Genomic DNA, 22,959 nt, shown 5'->3' with positions numbered 1-22,959 from the left:
ATAGTTTTTAAAATTTAATATTTACAATAATTGTTTTGAATATCACCGTTTTTGATGTGCTGACCTTATTTACGATTTATACTTTATGCGAAGTTTTTTGAACGCCGTTTCTTATTTTACCACAAGTAAGTTTATTTCATTTTATATTTGTAATAACTTTTATTACCTTTCTTGTTGTCAATTTGTAGCGCTTCTGAAGATGACTAATTAGTCGAAACATGTAAAGCGGATTTACTTATAATAAACCAGTATAAAAGTACAATTAGTGATTTATAAAAATCAAAATTCAATCAAATATCATTTAAAAAATTGAACCAAAAACTTTGCTATTCTATATCTGCTAGAATCAATGCTTGAGATGATCGGCCGCATGGGTGTGTTTTCTTTATGTAGCTTTGGTAGTGCGTACAATCTAGGTGTTTTTGGGTTCATTGGAGTTAAATTGTAAGTGTTAGAAACTTTTAAATAATAATTTGACGTAAGTTACAAACTAAATATTTTAACGTGTAAACCTTTTAATATGTAGGTGTCTTCTGAAGAATCCATTAGACGAAGCGTGTAAGAAACACGACATAGCATATACGGTCAGTTCAGATTTAAAATTTAGACACGAGGCAGATAGAGCATTATATAAAGCAGCGAAAGAACGAATATGAAATAAAGAGCATCGTCCGCAGTTGCCGCATGAAAGCAAAAGAGCGGTCAGTATGGGCGTAGGTAGAAAAAGAAATCTTACGGGTCGACGACCTTTAAAAAAAGTTCGAACGTTTGTGAAGCGTGGTGGAGCTATATCTTTTGTAGATGTACTTCGGTTCGCTCGCAACGCAACATCGAGATCAGGTACTAAGAATTTGTTGACAAACGTTAAAGCGCTATTGCAAAAACTGTAAACAACGCCAAAACAGCTAGAGAGCAATTAGATGAAGAACGAAGATATAACAAGGCTATGGAAGCAAAGGTCGTAGGTAGCGGATTTTATAGAGATGAGAACGTTTTTTTTGGTGAGTAAAACTATATTTGTTTTGCATGTTTATATAATATTCAAAATTGGTTTTTTCCCCAGTCCTAGACATCCTTGCTCATTCAGCTTTATCTTTTTTTGCTGTTTGTTTTTTGCTGACGTGTTTTATTTGGTAAGTAACCTTTTTTACTTTTTACGTGATAGAAAAAAATTCGAATTTTGTTGTACTTTTACTGGTTTATTTATATTTTTGTTGTCTAACTAGTTTCGGCAAAAAGCCATCATCAGAGACAACTACAAGAATTAACAATTTTTAATCAATAAGTGAAATTTAAATATGTGAATTAACAATAAAAAGTTTTTTAAAAAATACTTACAAGTCAATGAATTTTACAGGAAATTAACATCGAAAACATAAAGCGGTGAACAAATTAAATTATTATTGTCACATAATTTATTTAAAATAAACGTAACAATTTTTTTTTAAATCTTTAAAGATTTAACTCCGCATGGACATCTTTTGTGGTAGATGTTACAAGATGGTCTGAGTTCAGGTTTTTCTTTTTTATTTTTTCTTCGTAAGAGAACAATATACAGGGTGTATCTGAATGACTGCAACAAACTTCAAGGGGTGATTCTTTAGGGAATTTTAAAGGTACTTTGATATATGAACCATGGGCGACTTCGGCTCCCTTAAGGAGCTACACCCTTCCAAAAATGGCGGAAAATTTTGGTTTAATTTTTTTTTCTCAAAAACCATAAACGCTAGAAAAATGAAATTTGGAGAATATGTTTAACTCATAATAGGGCACGTTTTGGCCCTATTTGTACTTTCAACCTACCCTTCTAAACTACTAAACGTAACCACCATCGTTCAATTTATGCCTAAATTTCTTTTATGAAAATGATAAATACATTGGACAAATTTCAGTTAGATAGACAAAACTATTCTAAAACTTTTTTGTCTCTCTGATGTTCTTCTAAAACTTAATAATTTCCGAGAAAAAAAATAATTAAGAAAACACTAACTGTTAAGCTGTAGAGTTGTTAATCGAAAGTTGGAACGAATTTTTAATGAAAAAATCTTAGTAGGTTTTGCAATCTTTGTCATAAATATTTTTGACGTTTAAATGTCAGTGGTTTTCTTACTATTATGATTGTTTTATTTAAAATTTTAAAACGTCGAGTGAACGAGCGCAAATGCGAACTTTATTTAAAAATTAATTTGAAAAACAGTAATAATAGTAAGAAAAACACTGACATTTAAACGTCAAAAACATTTCTGACAAAGATTGGAAAGCCTACCAAGATTTTTTCATTAAAAATTCATTCCAACTTTTGATTGACAAACCTGTTGTTTAACGGGCAGTGTTTGCTTTATTATTTTTTTTCTCAAAAATTAGTCGTTTTTGGAAAAATTTTAGGGAGACAAAAAAGTTTTAGGATACTTTCATCTACCTATGTAACATTTTCCTAATGTATTTATCATCTGCATAAAAAAAATTTGAGCAAAAATGTAAAAGGGGTGGTTACGTTTAGTAGTTTAGAAGGGTCTGTTGAAAGTACAAATAGGGTCAAAACGTGCCCTATTATGAGTTAAACATATTCCCCAAATTTCATTTTCCTAGCATTTATGGTTTTTGAGAAAAAAAAATTAAACCAAAATTTTCCGCCATTTTTGGAGGGGTGTAGCTCCGTAGGGGAGCCGAAGTCGCCCATGGTTCATATATCAAAGTACCCTTAAAATTCACTAAAGAATCACCCCTTGAAGTTTGTTGCAGTCATTCAGATACACCCTGTATAATGCGCATATACAAAAATATTTGGTGACGCATTTTAAATTTAAATTCAAACTGGAAAATATTTTGAAAACTCATTTAAATCAAACTATCAAGGACTAACATGAAAATAAATTTTCTGTAGTTAAATGCAATTAAAAATTTATGATTTTTATACAGGTTGTCTCACGTAACTGGTTCGTTAGAACTTTTTCATCTTCCACTATTCGTAGAGATTTGAAATTTTGGTAGCATGGATTGTTCATTCGAAACTTTCGATCTAAAATATTTTCAAGATGACCGCCACTTCCGGTCTACCGGAAGTAGACCATAACTTCGCTATTTTAAATGGAATGCTATTTTTTTATTACACAGTTTAATTGTACGTAAAAAAAATAGATTGACTTTGACAAAAGTTATTGGTACCTACCGTTTTTTGTTTTCGAGTTATTTTGGTTTTAAACTTTTTTTGGTAAATTTCAACATGCTCTTTAAAACTCCATATCTCAGCCAAAGTTCATTCAAAAAAGATCTACATTGGCACGATTACTCTTCAGATGTTGTCAAATAGATTGCCATTTGTTGTATCGGAGTATCTTATACAGTCTGGTCAAAAATTGAATTACTGTTTCTCCATATTCAATGGCGAGAAAGTCGAAAATTTTAAATAGAACGCCCCATATTTTTTTAGGCTATCAGGAAGAGAATTTAATTGTCTACAAATTACCTATACACATTCCCATATCTATTTATTGTAGTTTGCCTCATATTGCGAAATTTATTAAAACATGCACGAAATGGAGGTTTTTTTATTAGAAAGCTATGGAATGTTGACAGTTTTTGGCCCATGTTTGTATTATTGTTGCCATTAGTTACATTTGACGACGGGTGTAAGTTATTGAACATTATGGTAAATTATTCTAACGCCGATATTTCAAATTTATTTTGTATTGATGGCGAATGTAATAAACTTTCGGACAAGACGTGTCAAACACTTAATGAAAGATGCCTAACAAACCTAACGCCCATCACGAGGAAAAATTTCAAAAAATTGATAAAGAATTTATTAGTTCTGGATATATCGAGACCAAAAGAAATAGCATATTTCCGGTCACCAGTGATGAAGACAACGAAATAAATAATTTAACGTATTTTATTGCATTTCCAAATTCAATTTAATAACAAATTTATATTTTTATTCAAATCTAATTTTTGTCATTAACTTTTTGTTTTAATAGTTTCATTTATTTGATCTTCTGTTTGTTATTTTTGGTAAGTAAAAACTAGTAAACTACAAGATTATCAATCGTAGTTAATAGTACAAATAATAATAGAAATAAATTAAACAAAAAACTGTCAAAATGTTACGGCCTTCTAATAAAAATGCAAACGGTTTCCTGCATTTTCTGCATGTTTTGATAAATTTACGAATATGAGAGAAACTACAATAAATAAGTATAGGAATGTTTATAGATAAATTGTAGAGAATTAAATTCCCTTTCGTGTAGGCTAATAAAATATGGGGCGTTCCATTTAAAATTTTCGACTTTCTCGCCATTGAATATGGAGAAACAGTAATTCAATTTTTGACCAGACTGTATAAGATACTCCGATACAACAAATGGCAATCTATTTGACAACATCTGAAGAGTAATCGTGCCAATGTAGATCTTTTTTTAATGAACTTTGGCTGAGATATGGAGTTTTAAAGAGCATGTTGAAATTTACCAAAAAAAGTTTAAAAAGTTTGAATATGGAGAAACGGTAATTCAATTTTTGACCAGCCTGTAGAAGATACTCTGATACAATATATGACAATCTATTTGAGAGCATCTGACAAGTAATCGTGCCAATTTAGAGCTTTTTTAAATGAACATTGGCTGGGATATAGGGTTTTAAAGTGCATGGTGAAATTTGCCAAAAAAACCTTAAAATCAAAATAATTCGAAAACGAAAAACGTTAGGTACCAATAACTTTTATGAAAGTCAACATATTTTTTTACGTACAATTAAAAGGTGCAATAAAAACTATAGCATTCCATTTAAAATAACGAAGTTATGGTCTACTTCCGGTAGACCGGAAGTGGCAGCCAACTTGAAAATATTTTAGATCGAAAGTTCCGACTGAACAACCCATACTATCAAAATTTCAAAACTGTACGAATACTGGAACCTAAAAAAGTTCTAACGAACCAGTTACGTGAGACAGCCTGTATAATATTTCATAGTTATGAACTATTATAGTGGGGTTAATAGGGATGTTGAATCCTGAAATGGGAACTTTAAAATATAAAAAATAGGAAGAGGTGTATAAGGATTGGGGTTCGAAAAAGGAACAAGGGAAAAGGGGGGGAGGGGGATTGGCCGCTGGAGCCCAAAAAAGTGCGAAAAATGCACGCGGACCGGATGCATTAATCCTCTGCATTTTGGGGGAAAGGAATTGTTAAATATTTGTAAAGTAGGATTTTTAAAGAAAGTACCTGATCATTAAGGCATTCTAAATCTGTGTTGTTATTCTTAAACTTATCTAGAGGGTGTTTTTTTAAGCTAGATAGAACTTACGAAAGGGTTAACTGTCAAACGAACTGTGTTACTGCGCTCACTTTTTGATATTTATGATCAATATACTCTGGCAAATCATCATGAACAGATTGACGCTTGAACAACGCTACCAAATTATCCAAATTTACTTTGAAAATCAGTCATCAATTCGCATAACTTATAGACGACTTCATGATTTGTATGGCGCGCATAATCGTCCGTCTGAGCAAGCCATCCGTCGAACTGTGGATAGATTTCATACCACATACCCTCTAAATGATGCAATAAAATCAACACGTCGAAGAAATGTGCGTGCTGAAGAGAATATCGCCGCTGTAAACGAATGCGTGGAAGAAGATTCAAATTTATCAATTCGTCGTCGGTCGCAGGAATTAGGGCCCTCTCCGTCCACTACATGAAAAATTTTGCCCAAAGATCTTGGCCTACACCCGTTTAAGATCCAGCTGGTGCAGGAATTAAAACCACGAGACCATCATATGCGTCGTCCTTTCGCCGATTGGACTCTAGAGCAGTTGGAAACTGATCCGATGTTTTATCGCAATCCACAACAGACCCTACAGATTCCATTACATCCAGAAAAATGCACCGTTTGGTGTGCTTTGCACGCTGGTGGCATCATTGGACCTTATTTCTTCAAAAATAAAGTCGCAGCTCGCGTTACGGTCAATGGAGATCGTTACCTCACCATGATCAATGATTTTTTGTTTGAAAATATGGATGATATTGATCCGGGCGAGATGTGATTTCAACAGGACGGCGCTACGTGCCATACAGCGACAGCAACCATCGACTTATTGAAATCAAAATTTGGCGATAAGTTGATTTCGAGAAATGGATATGCCAATTGGCCTCCAAGGTGGTGGGATTTGACACCTCTTGATTATTTCCTTGGTTTATGCTGATAAACCCGCAACAATTGACACCTTTCAGGCTAACATTGTTCGTGTTATTCATGACATACGGCCACCAATGCTCGAAAAAGTGGCCCAAAATTGGACCAGAATGCGCTTCGTCAAGAACAGTCGCGGTGCCCATATGCCCAAAATCATTTTTAAATGTTAAATGCCATGAATTGATCTTTCGATCAAAAAAATTTTTTGGTTTAACATTTAATTTTTTGTGTTACTTTTTTGTTTTTAAAGTTTTATCGGGCTTAAAAAAACACCCGTTATTTCGTATTGTTCTAATAAACTAAATTTAAAACCTTTGTTCTGTTTATGTAGCAACGTAACACCATATTGTATGTCAAGATCATGTCTAAACATTAACAAATATCTACCAAAATTGGAATTATCATTATGTTAGTGTTCTTTAATTCTAGTTTTGATAGATCTACCTGTTTCACTTTAAATAAGTAGCACCACAAGTACTGCATTCTAATTTATAAACACCATTGTGATCTAATAAATTGATTTTGTCTTTGGCGTTGAACAGTTTTTTCTGTAAAGTGTTTACGTTTTTATAGAAAATATTAATATCGTAAGTATTTACGGAAAATCTTCTAGATATTATAAGCAACATTACCAGGGAAATTAATTGATCCATATATTAAATTATTATTTTGTGTGAGTGGTTGTAAAGTGGTTGAATTTTTAAGTTGATGTTTTATCTGAAATTTTTTAATTACAGAATTTATCTGTGGTATTGAGAAACCACTATTAATTGCTATAGATCTAATGATATTAAATTCATTATTTCTATCTTGTTCAGATAGTGGTGTATTGAGACATCTGTGTATATAAGCTCTGAAAGCTGCAGCTTTATGAGAATTATGATGGAAAGGAAAATTAGGAATTACAGTGTCAGTTTGTGTGGGTTTTCTATAAATTTTAAATTCAATTGATTCTCCTTTGTTAATGAGAGTTAAATCTAAAAAATTTAGTTGGTTGTCGCTTTCTAATTCCAAAGTGAATTAAATTTAATATTACTATGTAAATTATTGATGTAATTATGAAACTCATTAATAGAGATATCATTCTCATTATTCCAAATAATTAATACGTCATCAACATATCTACGCCAAAGGGTTACGCTCTTATTTAGAGGATTGTTAGTATCAAAAATTGTATTTTCAAGATGATTAAGGAAAATATCCGAGAGAAGGCCGCTCAAAGGAGATCCCATAGGTAAGCCTTCGTTATATTTATAAAATTTATTGTCAAACTGACAAAAATTTTGTTCAGTGCATATTTTCAGTTTCTCCATCAACCTGATTAATTTTATTACTTATCATATTTTTAGAAAGAATCAAGGTTTCGGACACTGGTATATTAGTGTACAAATTTGTTACGTCAAAGGAAAGTAAAGTGAAATTGTTTGGTAATTGTGTGTTTTGAATTATGTTAATTAAATCATATCTATTGTTTATAGTGAAATCTGCTTAAAATTGAATTATATTTTTGAAAAATTGTATTAAAAATTTTTAAATTTTATAAGTACTTGAATCTGTGGAAGAAATAATAGGTCTAATTGGGAAGTTAGTTTTGTGTAATTTGATCAATGAATAAATCAAAGGTATTTTTGGATTCATTGGTAGGAAATTAAACATAGTAACAAAATGTTCCTTAAGGAAATCTTGTGCTGAAGAAGAAGAAAACAAATTTTATTCTGTACCCACTACATAAAAAAAAAGAATAACAATAAAAATATCTATATGTATATACAACAAAAATAAAAAAGTGAAGGGGCGAGAATAGGGCTACCGACCAGGGTCTTTCTGCCCGTGATTTTTGTAGTCGGCGGCTTGTTTCAGTCTTCTCTGACGGCCAGGAGTTTTTGGAAGAGAAGGGGTGGATTGTTGCGAGGGTGGAGTAATCGAGGCGATATAAGCGTGTGTTGCAAGGCGTTGGTAGGAAAATTTAGGATGGATTTATCGGACAAGGATTGAAGGCGGGTATGCCTGGGGGGTATATCGGTAAGTTGGTATAGCAGATCATTGCTAGGGTTAAAGAGGGGATTACGGGGGTTTCTAATTCGGGTGATGGATCTCAGTGCAGATCTTTCCGCTACTTCCAGGTGGTACTTCGTTCTTCTTGGTGCGTTGCTTAGCAGTATTGATCCATATTCTATGATGGGCCTGCATATGGTCTTGTAGATGTGCGAGGCACATGAGGTAGAGATTCCGCGACCGCTGAACGAGAGAGATTTAAAGTGTTTGGCGCGTGTCTTTACTTTCATGTTCACCTTGGTTGCATGAGTGGAAAACTTAAGCGTTCTGTCAAGTATTATGCCAAGATACTAGCAGGTTGGTGAGACGGAGATTGCCGTTGATTGGATTGTAATTGTGGGAGAGGGAGCGCGGGGTGAGAGGAATGGGACAAAAAATTGTGTTTTTGTGGGATTGAGTAGGATGCGCCATTTTCGGTACCAATTTTCCGTTTCGTTTATGAGCGTCTCCAGCTTACGGACCGAGGAAGTGATATCCCTACTGTGCGAGACCAATGCTGTGTCGTCGGCATAAAGTAGTGCGTATGCTGTGAGGTTAAAGGCGTCTGGGTTGTCGTTGTAAAGATCGTGGCAGAATAGATTGTATAGAGAGGGAGAGATAGGCGAACCCTGAGGAAGGCCTTGCTGAGCGGAGAAGCTGTGGGAGAAGTGATTTTTCAACTTCACGATGGAGGAGCGATTCGACAGGAATTGGTTTATCAGGGTTAGAAGGTAGTATGGCGTTTTTAGCTTATCCAGTTTAAATAGCAATCCTTTGTGCCACACGGAGTCAAAGGCCTTTCGGACATCCAGAAACACTGCTGCAGATTTCAGTTTTACAAAACGTGCCGCCTGGAAGTTGGAAACCAGAATAGTTAGTGGCTGGGACGTTGATTTGTCGGATTGGAAGCCAAATTGGTAAGGCGGAATTTTCTTTGATACCGCAGCCAGCAGCTTGTTCTTCAAGTGCGTCTCGAAGAGTTTCCCAATTACGGGGAGCAGTGAGATGGGGCGATAGTTGGCTGGATCAGATAGAGAAGAATGCTTCTTGGGAATACAAGTTATAATTGATGTCTTCCAGTCGCGCGGGAAATGCTGAGTCGTAAGGCAAAAGTTAATTATTTTTCTGGTAAAGCCATGGATGTTAAGATCTAGACTTCTCAGCAGTTTCCTTGTGATGTTATCATAACCGGGAGCGGTATCTTTTCCCTGTCCAAGAAGAGTAAAATATTCGTCTTCCAACATGAGAGCATCTTCGGGTGTCTCGAACGGTGTCAAAAATGCGGAATCGTACCAATTATCTATAATGTTTTTATTGCGGGGACAAAACGAAACATCCTCGGTAAAGGTGAATACACCTTCCAGGTAGTCAGCGTGTATGTTGACAATCTCTTCAGGGTGGGAGTGCACACCGCCATCGGTAGGATCAATGAGCTCCTCTGTTCCAGGTGTCTTTTGGTATCTTGATAGTTTTCGAATTTCGTGCCAATAGTTTCTTCCTTTACACAGTTTTATTTTGTCACAGGCTTCCATGTACTTTTCCGTTCTGTATTGCTGAATTAGTTTCTGTATCTTTTTGTTGAACTCATTAAACTTCTTTTTCAACTCAGGCACTTCATATACCCTGAAGTCTCGATATAGGCGTCTTTTCTCCTTGATGAGACTGATAATAAATGGAGGTAGCGGAAAACTGTAGTGTTTGGTGGTTCTGGATGGGCTCGCTTTGTCTATCGACTCCTTAAGACATTTGTTAAACCATGAAATCGTGTCAACTGTGATTGTCTGATGTGCTTCTATGAAGTCTTTCATTATTGTGCTGATTTAACTACTTTTTTAGTTTTAGTGTGAAAACTAGATGTTGGGTTTTTCTTAATTTCAATAAAATTATTTTCATTAAAAAATTTTAAAGATTTTGAAATATATGAAGGTTTGTCTAAAACAGTATTTTTTAACCTGTGGGTCGCGACCCCCTGGGGAGTCGCAAAGCCTCTATAGGGGGATCGCGAGAACTCAGTAAAAAATCAAAGACAGAATCAAACACTTCAAAACCTCGGTTGTTAATTCCGGGTATTCTGTTTTTCTTTTTAACCAAAAGGTATCCAAATTTTCAGACTTGAATTTCAAGTGTAACATCCCATCGGCAAATAATTCCAGCAGATTCTCTTTAAGCTTAGTTGCTAAATTTGCCTCATTCATAGCTGCATTTAACAACGGATTTAAGATTCATCTTTGCCCAGTGTTAATCGATATCTCTTGCACTGAGAAGTAATGACACAACTCTTTCTTCAAGTTATCTAACACCATTTTCATACCAGATATATATGAGTTAATGTTTATCTCGCTTCCGACTTCTTCAATGAAAGACCGTGTCGACGAAAATGAATCAAAGTTGTTTTGATTTATAGATGATGACCACAATTCAATTTTTTTTATAAAGCCATGGAGTTTGTCTTTTGCTGTAATGACATTTTCATACCGCCCTTGAAGACTTTTATTCAAGTTGTTTAAATGCTCAAATAAGTCGGAAAGAAAAGCCAATTTCAAAAGGAATTCCGGGTCAGAAATGAATTCAGAGTAATGTTACTTGGCTTGTTGTAAATATACTAATAGTTCAGCGCGAAGTTCCAACTCTGGTCAGTACTTTGCCTTTTGATAACCACCTAACCTCTGTGTGGTAAAGCAAATTGCCCATATCTTCACAAATGATTGGAAACAATCGAGTCTGCAACGCTTTTCCTTTGATAGAATTTACAATGTTAATAATAATATTTAGAACTTGACTGTATTCTTGTGGCAAGGTTTTGGCTGCAAGAGCTTGGCGATGGAGAAAGCAGTGCATCCAACAAGCGTTTGGCATTTGTTCTTTCAGTCTAGCAATAAATCCACTCTTCGCACCAGTCATGGCTTTTGCTCCGTCACTACAAATAGCAATGCATTTTTGTGCCCAATCGATATTCATATCTTGCGTAGCTTCAACGAACATGTCATGCAAGAACTGACGTGTAGCATTTTTGGGAAGTGCCTTGCAAAATAGTATTTCTTCCATTAATATTTCATTGGATTCAAAACACACAAAAGCTACAAACTGCGCACAACCCGCAATATCCGTTGATTCATCAAATTGTAAGGACACAAAAGAACTTTTCTTTATTTTTTCTATGACTTGATCACGAACGTCAGTCGCCATATTGCTTATCCTGCGTTGAATGGTATTGTCAGAGAGAGGTATACTTTTGAGCTTTTCGACCTCTTGTTTGCCAAACATAATCTCTGCTATATCTAAAGCCGCTGGTAAAATCAAATTTTCGGCAATACTGTGAGGTTTTCCTGCTTTAGCCACACGAAAAGCTACTCGATAACTAGCGAGCAACGCTTTCTCATTTAGGTTGGACATTTGTCCTATAGCAGTTTTTTGATGTTCAAGAGCTTTTAGTTTTCGCTCAAAAAATTCCACGGGTTTATGTTTTTCATTAGGACGTTTTGTGTTTAGGTGGCGTACCAACTTCGATGGTTTCATGCTTTCTCTTGACAAAATTTCAAAGCAAATTACGCACTGCGGTTTATTCTTAATCACAGTAAACCCAAATTTCAAATAATTGTCGTCATAAATAACGATAATTATTAAATTTAATTGTCGTAAATTTTTGTATGGATTAAATATTTTTAACATACATGAAAAAAAGGGTCGGGGGATCGCGAAATATTTTTTGTTAGTAGGGGGTCGTGTCATGAAAAAGGTTGAAAAACACTGGTCTAAAATGACTAAACCGGCGTTTTTGGTCAGTATTTGTAACAATCAATGAATTGACTTTAATTTTATGTTGAATCTTACGTAATGTTTGAATTTCTTCCCAATTAGAAATCTCTTCAGTTTTGGTGTTCTTTTCTTTCCTTTTCAGTAGTTCGATGAGATCATTCCCCCTCCCCTCTTTTTCCCCTTTCCCCTTTTTCCTTTGCGAACCCCAATCCTTACACACCTCTTCCTATTTTTTATATTTTAAAGTTCCCATTTCAAGATCCAACATCCCTATTAACCCCACTATAATAGTTCATAACTATGAAATATTATATAAAAATCATAAATTTTTAATTGCATTTAACTACAGAAAATTTATTTTCATGTTAGTCCTTGATAGTTTGATTTAAATGAGTTTTCAAAATATTTTTCAGTTTGAATTTAAATTTAAAATGCGTCACCAAATATTTTTGTACATGCGCATTATACAGGGTCATCCACGACGACCGTCCATTAGAACTTTTTAGGGTTCTGACCAAAATAAAAATTTGAAAATTCAGATTTAAGTATTATCAATTGCGTTCTCTTCCACTAAAATATTTTCAGCTATCTAACACTTCCGGTTATACCGGAAGTCGCCACCTACTTTATTTTTTTAAATGGAACAGCCTGTATATTTTTACATATTTGGATTTGTCTGTTTTCAAGGTTTATGAATGACTTTACTTTTTGCAATTTGATTCGGTCGTTCTCGAGTTATTCGAATTTTTCTAGAAAAATCTGCTCCAGCAGACATTTGTTCAAAAAATCAGAGAACACTCGATTTTTGGGATATCAATTTAGAATTCAGAACATGCTTAAGCAACATGATGGAGTATGTTTTGGTGCCGAGTACGGCTGTCTAGAACATTTGGTCACTTTTGTTGAAATGTTATATCATAAAGCAATCCCAATCAAGCAATTAAAGCAATCAAGAGTGCGTTAAGGTTTTACGAGTAGTTACATATAAAACAAGTGAATGTTATCATTTATTAGTTGCCAATATAAAAAGATAATAAAAAGGTTTGTTAAACTGTTAAAACATATCACGCATAATTTTAATAGGTTATGGGCCCAGATATAAAACAGTAATAAAAATAAACCTTTATAAGAAGACAAACTAAAATAAATTAAAAAAATGTCTACAAGTTTTAAAATTGATCCTCTTAAAAAGAATAATTGGGAAACATGGAAGTTGCAAATGGAAGCCATATTAATTAAAAATGACGCATGGGAGTATGTAAATGGAACATTAAAAAAACCAACTTTAATAGCGGAAAATGATGAAATGAAAAAAATTAGAGAATGGGAAATAAAGGACAGTAAAGCACGATCAGACTTAATACTGTCTATGGACCCTACAGAATTAAAACAAATAAAACATTGTTTAACATCGTCTGAAGTATGGAAGAAACTAGAAACAATACATCAATCAAGCGGACCGGATAAAAAGGCTTTTCTATTAAAAAATTTGACGTTATCAAAAATGAAAGACGGAGAAAATATAAATGAATATTTAAATAATTTCTGTGATACTGTAGACAAACTAAAAGAAATGAATTTAGAAATTAACGAAGATCTACTTACAATAATCATGTTATATAGTTTGCCAGAAAAATTCGAAAATTTCCGTATTGCCATTGAAACTAGAGACGATCTACCAAAACCTGAGGTACTGCGAATTAAGATACTGGAAGAATATGAAGCAAGAGAAGAAAGAGAAAATAAACAAACCGAAGGAAATGTATTATATGTTAATAAACCAAAAACATTTAATAGAGGATATTTTCAAAAACCAAATGAAAATAAATTTAAAAATGAAATGTTCAAATTTAAATGTCATATTTGTGGAAAAATAGGACATAAATCAATAGATTGTTATTTTAATCAAAAGAAGAAAGTCTTCAAACAATCTAATAGTTCAACATTATATATTAATGAATCAAAAGCAATGATAAATGAAGAAGAAAAGAAAAAGCAAGTTTGGTGTCTCGACAGCGGATGTACATCTCATATGAGTGGTGAAAAAGAAAGTTTTGAAAAGATACATAAAACGTCGAAAGAATTAAAATTAGCCAATAATCAAAAAACGTCCGTTGAAGGAATTGGCAAAATAAAAATAAATCTAAAGAATAATTTTTCAATAGATCAAGTCCGACTCGAAAACACATTATATGTACCAAGTTTGCGCACGAATTTATTATCTGTAGCTAAAATCGCTAAAACTACCGATCATGGATATGATGTTAAATTTACAAAAAATAGAGCATTTATAATTAATAAAAGAAACAGAAATGTACTAGGAATAGCAGATAGAAAAGGAGACTTATACTTTATTGAAAAAGAAGAAGAAGCAAATTTAATAAAAGATGAAAGCAAAGTTCAAGAGGGGGAGACAACGATCAAAATTTCACAAAAGAAGTATATAAAAGATATTCTACAGCGATTTGGTATGGAAAACTCAAAACCAGTCAGTACACCAATGGACCCAAATGCAAAATTACAAAAACCTGAAGTAAAAAACGAAGAAATAATGAAAAAGTATCCATATCAAAATCTGATCGGAAGTTTAATGTATGCATCAATTAGTACAAGACCAGATATTACATTTAGCGTTAACTTCTTAAGTCAATTTAACACAAATTACAACGAGAGTCATTGGATTGCCGCAAAAAGAGTGTTGAGGTATTTAAAAGGAACAATAAATTTGCAACTAACTTATAGAACGCCAGGGAAAGAAATGGAATGTTATGCAGATGCAGATTGGGGATCATCTATAGATGATAGGCGCTCCTATACTGGTTATCTGTTTAAAATGGCAAATGCAGCAATCTCGTGGGAAACTAAAAAACAAAGGACTGTTGCTTTATCAAGCACAGAAACCGAATACATGAGCCTTACTGAAGCAGCTAAAGAAGCACTGTATGAGAAAAAATTCTTATCGGAATTAAAATTCAATTCAAAAAAACCAATCGCCTTTACAATGATAATCAAAGTTGTCAAAAGTTGGCAAAAAACAACGTTTATCATAGTAGGACTAAACACATAGATATAAAATATCATTTTATAAGAAAAGCTTTAGAAGATAACGTTATCAATTTAAAATATTGTCAAACAGAAGAAATGATTGCCGACGTGCTAACAAAGCCGTTACCAAAACCCAAATTAGAAAAGTTTATAACTATGATTGGCCTTGAGGGGGAGTATTGAAATGTTATATCATAAAGCAATCCCAATCAGGCAATTAAAGCAATCAAGAGTGCGTTAAGGTTTTACGAGTAGTTACATATAAAACAAGTGAATGTTATCATTTATTAGTTGTCAATACAAAAAGATAATAAAAAGGTTTGTTAAACTGTTAAAACATATCACGCATAATTTTAATAACTTTACTATGGCACATTAACTTTCCGAAACTTGGAAGTACCATAACTTAATTTTTTTAAATCGCACCCCCCATATTTTATTACATAGTCGTCTTCGGTGTCTCATTTTACATCTTTTATATCCGATGTGTCCTATACCTAACATTTATAGTTTGAGAGGTATAGTAGACGCCACGAGAGCTGGCAGTAAATCATCATTTTCCGCTCTTACAAATGCCATACGTAGTTCACAAACCGCTAGAGAGTAATGTGTGTAGGAAAGAGATAGTATTAGTTTAATATGTCTGCTGTACAATTCAAATGGCCACGTCGAAAAAGTACGTCTGTTCTTCTAAGGGATGTCACTCTATAATTATAACCTCAAATCGAAACGTCTTGTGAGCGTTGTCATGAATCTGTTAGTGTTTTCACAAGCCGAAAATGTTTGCTTTGAAAGGAAAATCATTAAATAATATCTTTGACAATGTTTGACTATAACCTCCATTACTAACATAACCTACATTTAAATGTATGTGGTGAAATAATCTAAGTCATACGTCCATATCTTGATTCATACCATTTTTAAGCGATCTGTCACTGCCAGCTCTCGTGGTTTCTACTATAATTAGAGTATTTTGAAACATTCACACATATCATATCGATATTTAACCTAGTGTGCCATGAATTAACTGCCTAGTGTGACCTAGTGAATAACCAAATGAAATGGGGGTTTGAAAATTTGTAGACTTGTGATATTTGATGCCAGCTTTTTAACTAAAGTATTTTCCGGTTCCGGGTACTTGTGGTTACACCGGAAGAGGTGACAATTTTCATATTTCAAACGCTGGCATCAAACATCACAAGTCTGCAAATTTTCAAAAGGCCACTTCATATGGTTATTCACTAGGTCACACTAGGTATTCATGGCACACTAGGTTAAACATCGATATATGTGTGCATTTTTCAAAAAACCCTAATTATCTCCCAAACTATAAATGTTAGGTATAGGATATATAGGATATAAAAGATGTAACATGAGACACCTAACACGACTAAGTAATAAAATATGGGGGGTGCCATTTAAAAAAATTAAGTTATGGTACATCCAAATTTCGAAAAATTAACATGCCGTAGTAAAGTGACCAAACTTTCTAGACAGTCGTACTCGACACTAAAACATACTCCATCATATTGCTTACGCATGTTCTCAATCCTAAATTGATATCCCAAAAATCGAGTGTTCTCTGATTTGTTGAACAAATGTCTGCTGGAGTAGATTTTTCTAGAAAAATTCGAATAACTCGAGAACGGCGGAATCAAATTGCAAAAAGTAAAGTTATTCATAAACCTTGAAAATAGACAAACACAAATATGTAAAAATATATAGGGTGTTCCATTTAAAAAAATACAGTAGGCGGCGTCTTCCGGTATAACCGGAAGTGTTAGATATCTGAAAATATTTTAGTCGAAGAGAACGCAATAATAACGATAATACTTAAATCTGAATTTTCAAATTTTTGTTTTGGCCAGAACCCTGTAAAGTTCTAATGGACGGTCGTCGTGGATGAATATACAGGGTATATTGTTCTCTTACGAAGAAAAAATAAAAAAGAAAAAAGAAAATTGTTTTGTAAGAAATCCATATGAGGACTGTTATAGTATTAGAATATAAACAATTATAAAAACCAAATGGGCCTCAAAGTCTCAATTTATTTTAAAATTTTTTTCTTTTTAAAATATATTTAAATTTACATGGTACATGTTTCGACTTTCGTCATCATCAGCCAAATCTATAAACATCAGCAACAAATATATTAAAACGTTAAAGTAAATTAAAGCACTACTTACAGTCAAAGGTGTAAAAAGGTAAAATACATCAAAGAATAAACACGTTCAACACATAATCACAATCGAAAATACTTATAAAATAGCGAAGCGAAATTTTCTTTTATTTTAAAAATAAACCATTTCTAAACAAAATAAAATTATAGAACGAACGACCAAAACAAGAAAGGAAAAATGTCTGTCAAACAACACGAGAAGAAACACAATGAAGCGGTCAAACAAGAAATATTGACGAATAAAAATCGGTATTCATGTAACCAAAATTAAGAAGAATATAAACATCATCAAAAAATTATTAATATTTAAGAAAAGAAAACAACGGTTTATAGAAATCATCATTAATTTGATCATTAAGTAGGTTGGAATTCATATTTCTTTTCTGTTTATCAATTTCTAGTCTTTCTAATAAGTGAAGTTTAAGACCCTTATCACATTTATGAATTAATTTAACGTTGTCATAGTCAATAATATGACCTGAAAAAAGAAAAACCTGAACTCAGACCATCTTGTAACATCTACCACAAAAGATGTCCATGCGGAGTTAAATCATTAAAGATTTAAAAAAAATGTTTACGTTTATTTTAAGTAAATTATATGACAATAATAATTTAATTTGTTCACCGCTTTATGTTTTCGATGTTAATTTCCTGTAAAATTCATTGACTTGTAAGTATTTTTTAAAAAACTTTTTATTGTTAATTCACATATTTAAATTTCACTTATTGATTAAAAATTGTTAATTCTTGTAGTTGTCTCTGATGATGGCTTTTTGCCGAAACTAGTTAGACAACAAAAATATAAATAAACCAGTAAAAGTACAACAAAATTCGAAATTTTTTCTATCACGTTAAACAAACTGGTATAATGGATATTAACTTCAATTTCAACCTAACTTTTTTTAATTCCATGTTTATATAATATGTAATATATTCCTGCTTTGTTTCATCAGTTTTGGTGAGCACAACTTGTTTATTTGTTCTGTTAAATTACAATTTTTTCCAATTGTTACAGGACCTTACTGCTGAGCAGTTTTAAGTTCACAAGTTTTTTTGGTTCTCTAATTCGCATTCTCGACGACTTTTTTCCGGTAAGTAGAACCTTCTTTCTTTGTATATGTTTTTTTCTAATCTGGTTTTTTCATTCCTATAGCTCCTTCTATTTTAAATTTCAATTTTTGTTGGTAAACATAACTTTATTTTTCGAACGTTTGTATGATAACATCTACAATAATTTTTTATCATTCGTGTCCTATTATTCAGCACTCACTGTAATTAGATTTTAACGTTCTATTCATCAAACGATGTAAGTGATTTTTATTAAAATAAAATAAATTAATTTATGAATCTTTTTTTATCAAGATGTCTCAAGACGGTTTTAGTCAAATTGATTTAACTGCTCCGGGTTTCGTCAGCAACCAGGAGTCATTCCTGTTAAACAGTTTTGACATAAACCTGTTGAACATATCGACTGTTGAGAAGGCGCTGGATCCAAACGTGCAGCCTAATGAGCAGCCGATGGATCCAAACGTGGAATCTAATACGCAGCAAGATCCATCGCTTCTGAACATCATAGGTTCCGCGAATATCGACGATAAGAATGTGAAACGCCTTGCAATTCGTCGGAATTCGGGGAACCGTGAACATTGGAAGAACACTGCAGGTTTGTGGTTACCGTCAGAAAAGTATAGAGAGGAAAGACAAGAAAGAAGGGAGGCACGTGCTCGTTCGCGACGTAGCCAACGCAAGTATGTGTCAGTTGAACCAGCGACCCCGTCGAAAGTTGAAATGACACAATCGAAAGTGGTTACCGAGAACGAGTCCGATAAATCCGACGACTCTCTTGCTTTAATAATTGCTTTAATAACAACACTGCAGTACCGTAAATCGGAAATATCTTAAAGCTACTAAGGCTTCTTCTTCTTCTTCTAAAACTTCTTTGGCTCCTGCTCCCGTTACTAACTCAAATATCCCTAACACCGAAATTCCTTCGTTAAGCCCGAAAGTACACATCTTAAGGGTGGACAATATTCCTGCTACTTCAGATATTTCCGATGTATCTGCCAGCCTTTTTTCAAACGCAATGTGTACAGCAGTAGAAACTACCAAAGGGGTGATTTTAGCCGAAATTAATAGCTTATATCAAAATTTTTATAAAGACCTTCATGAAAAGGTTCGTCAATTGCAAACCTCTTTGAGAGAGCTTTCACAGTTTAGAGAAGGGCTGGCGTCGAGCTGTAACAATTCTTTAACAATACCGCTCGACATAACCATAACATCATTAACCTGTGAAATTAAAAAGGCTGAATCTATTTTATCTAGTTTCACTACTAATAGCGTAAACTTCCCTTCCTAGCTTAAAGATGGCTGCTAACATAAGAGTTAATCACATGATTAGATTGTGCGAATTGGAGCAGAAAGTTGCCGCGTTGGAGGTGAAATTAGAGGCTCTATTTAAGTTGGTACGTTATACTTATAATACTTTTTTCCATGTCATTAATTTTATCTTCTCAGCTGCAGAGCGTGTCAGAGTCGGCAGTGGTGAGGGGCGAAATACATGTTCAAAACATGCACAATAACCACTGCACCACAGCCGTTAGTTCACCGACTCCGGCACCAGCATTATCAGCCTTATGAAGAAACGAACCAAATACTTCAAGAAAAGGAGGAGGAGTGGTAGCTACTCCTTCTCCTCTTTTTGTTAAGTTAATTATTAAGTTAATTATTACGTTAAATTGCTATTATTTTATAGTTATAGATCAATATATTTTATGTATCTATATAAAGTTACTTTTGCTATATTTTTATTCATTCTTATCCTGTTAATGTCATAATTCATTTAGTGCGAGAATCATGATCGATAAGAAAGTAAAGTGTTTACCGCAACCGCTAACACTGCCAATACTAAATTTTAGTAAAGGTACGACCGAAGAACACTTTACAAGACACAGTAATTTATTTGGTGGAAAATGTAAGCGGTGTTTAATTGTAGAACCCTCTAGTGTCGGAAAAACAAATGCTATGTTATCGCTTTTACTCGCACGTAATGGGCTAGGCTTCCTAAACTTGTACTTATGCTCTAATTCGTTATACCAAAATAAGTACGATTTTTTAAGACGTTTAATTGAAGCTATAAAAGATTGTTACTATGAATTTTCTAATATATACGAGTTTATTCGACCGGAAGATGCGAAAGAATATTCGATAGTCGTATTTGATGATGTTTCCTGTACAAGTCAAAATGTCATTAAGGAATTTTTTTCATATGGTCGGCATAAAAACATTGAAAAATAAGAAATCTCAGAGACGATGAAAAATATATTTAATTTTTATTTTCGGTGCTACACGTGTTTCGATCGAACTATGCGATCTTCATCTGGCACGACTAGAGACAGAGTAAAAATAAGTTTCATTAAGACATTAGTTAATTAGAAAAAAAAAACAAATTAAAATTAAATTTACCGTCAAGAGTAAATGTCGATTGAAGAACAAATCATCAGGTTGAAATATTTGACAGTAAAATTTGGACGGTTAAAACTAAAAATGTTAAAAACAAATGGCTTAATATTAGAAAGTAAAACGGGTTAAAATTTGGAAAAGACAACTTACTAAGCGTTAAATTAAATAAAACAATCACTAAAACTATATTTTCAAAAATTCGTATTAGACGGAGTTAAAATTAAAAACTCTTTAGTTTAATCGTATGGAACTGACGACAGGACAGGTGTATGATTGACAAGAAAGGACCGATTGAAAGTGGAATTTTTTGGACGAGATTTATAATCGCATGCGCGTTTGCAGGAAGAGAAAACAGGACAGACAGCAACAAGAAATTCAAATGGAAATGGTATGCATAACAGAATGCATACAACACAGTATGTAAAGTGAATCTAAACAAAATCGTGGAAACATCTGTTAGTATCGAAGTCAGCAATGTCGTTCATAAGTATATTGTCTTTGTTGTGTAGACCTATATTATATTCCTCATAAAGGTTCATTCATTCAATTCATTTGACTTTTTTAGACCTATAATCAGTTTGAAATTTTGAAATTGTATTCTGTGTTTATGTTCTTGTATGTGTTTATGAACGGCGGATCTTGAACTGGACAAATGTTCTTTGAAGCGAGTTTTATTTTATTGCATTCCGGACATTCGATCTGATAAACACCACTTAATTCCTCTTTTCTATGTTTGACTTTATTATTAATTAAAAAGTTGCTAATTTTGTTATGAGATACAACAGCAGGGGATAAATTAAATTTTTTTAAATTGTGGTTCAGTTTATTTTCTAAAATAGGGTGAAATGGAAGTATTAGGAATTTTGAGTTGCTTTTTATATTAGGATAAATGAAGTTGTTAATTCTAGAACTATGGACCTTATTATAGATATTTTGTAAAATGTTTATAGAGTAGTTATTATTAATACCAATAGTAATTATCTTCTTGATTTCTACCTCTAGATTATTTTCGTTCAAAGGGATGTTATACATTCTGTTAAACATGAATCGAAAACTTCTCGATGTCTATGTTGTCTAGGATAATATGAATTGTTGGCAATGACATTGTCCGTAAATGTATCTTTCCTGAAGATATTAAATTCAAGTTTTTGATTACAAAGATTCTTGGTAATGTTTAAGTCTAGAAAGTTAATCATATTGTCTTTTTCCATTTCGATAGTGAATTTCAAGTTGGTAATATTATTAAAGATATTCTGTAATGCTATCAGATTGGCGGGATTACCTTTATAAACAATTAGTATATCATCAACATATCGAGTATAAAAAATGATATCTTTTGTGAAAAGCTTATATTTGTTAGAAAAAAGTATCTGTTCAAATTTGTTGAGATATATATTTGCAAGGATCCCAGATATTGGAGAGCCCATCGGACATTTTAAAAAATCTATTATCAAATGTAAAGAAATTTTGATTACAGGTAAATTCAAGTATTTTTAAGAAACTGTCAATTTCCAAGGAGTCGAGATTTAATTCAATGATATTATCTATAAGGTGTTTTTTAATAATTTGGATGGTTGGAGTGATGGGTATGTTTGCATATAAGTTTTTGATGTCAAAAGAGATCAATTTACAGTTATTGTCGATATTCAAAGTAGATAGTTTATTTACAAGTTCGGTGGAATTTCTGATAGAATAATAAGGGCCGGTTTATCAATGTCGAGTTAAATCTGTCAGATACGCAACTCATGGATAAACTTGTCTAACAGATAACCTCAGTGACGCGTTTATCCAGCAACTTTCTACCCGACAGGCAGCAAACCACAAGATAGAAAACAGATGGTATCCCTGAGTGTTAACATTAGAAACGGAAATAAAACATGATTGGTCAAATTTGAATAATTGACTTTAGTTTGTGAAGTTGATTTGTGAGTTGTCATTCCCGTGTGCTTTGTTTTCGAAAACCTCTTTAATGGAATTCTTACATGAGTATTTATTAGAAAGCGATGAAGATGAGGATATTGTCCAACTACGTATGCCTACTGGTGACCAAATAGAGAATCACAAGAACAATTTTATGGAAAAGCTACATTTCCACGGGTGATAGGCAGTATCGACTGTATTAGCATTATTTCGCCAGGTAAGCAATCTTTTAATCGAAACATATGAATTAATATTAATGAGTGGATAATAATTATAGGTGAACCACGTGCAGAGACATTCCGGAATCGAAAGAGCTTTTTTTCATTGAATGTTCAAACTGTGTCCTCGGTAGATTTAAAAATTTTGGATATTG

The 22,959-nt window shown here is 33.1% G+C and overlaps 2 protein-coding genes and 1 long non-coding RNA gene across 5 annotated transcripts in view; 2 read left to right on the top strand and 1 right to left on the bottom strand.

Annotated features, from left to right (window-relative positions):
* LOC139430264 (uncharacterized) overlaps nt 1-16,712 on the top strand; it is a 291,985-nt gene extending 275,273 nt beyond the window's left edge. The window contains exon 2 of the mRNA XM_071196988.1: nt 12,806-16,712. Within this exon, the coding sequence (XP_071053089.1) occupies nt 13,140-15,050 (1,911 nt within the window). The 5' untranslated portion in view covers nt 12,806-13,139 and the 3' untranslated portion in view covers nt 15,051-16,712. The remainder of the gene's footprint in view (nt 1-12,805) is intronic.
* LOC111419806 (uncharacterized) lies at nt 150-19,997 on the top strand. Of its 3 annotated transcripts, none has more exons than XM_071196991.1 (6): nt 153-1,001; nt 1,064-1,133; nt 18,223-18,298; nt 18,570-18,870; nt 19,564-19,669; nt 19,722-19,997. In XM_071196991.1, exons 1-5 carry the CDS (start codon nt 947-949, stop codon nt 19,566-19,568), a joined length of 507 nt encoding a protein of 168 aa, XP_071053092.1. In that variant the 5' UTR covers nt 153-946; the 3' UTR covers nt 19,569-19,669; nt 19,722-19,997. The 3 variants fall into 3 exon arrangements, 2 of the variants coding, with proteins under 2 accessions (XP_071053091.1, XP_071053092.1); XR_011640726.1 differs by adding an exon at nt 18,361-18,513 and having other exon boundaries at nt 156-1,001; nt 18,570-19,669; XM_071196990.1 differs by having other exon boundaries at nt 150-1,001; nt 18,570-19,669.
* LOC139430265 (uncharacterized) lies at nt 1,063-1,510 on the bottom strand. Its single transcript, XR_011640727.1, has 2 exons — nt 1,339-1,510; nt 1,063-1,255 (listed from the first exon to the last, which is right to left on the bottom strand). It is a non-coding gene; the product is annotated as an uncharacterized lncRNA (long non-coding RNA).
* Nucleotides 19,998-22,959: the final 2,962 nt, after the last annotated feature.

This window comes from Onthophagus taurus, chromosome 6 (genome assembly GCF_036711975.1).
Source record: "Onthophagus taurus isolate NC chromosome 6, IU_Otau_3.0, whole genome shotgun sequence".
NCBI classification, from domain to species: Eukaryota; Metazoa; Arthropoda; class Insecta; order Coleoptera; family Scarabaeidae; genus Onthophagus; species Onthophagus taurus.
This window is presented reverse-complemented; position numbering and strand designations above follow the sequence as displayed.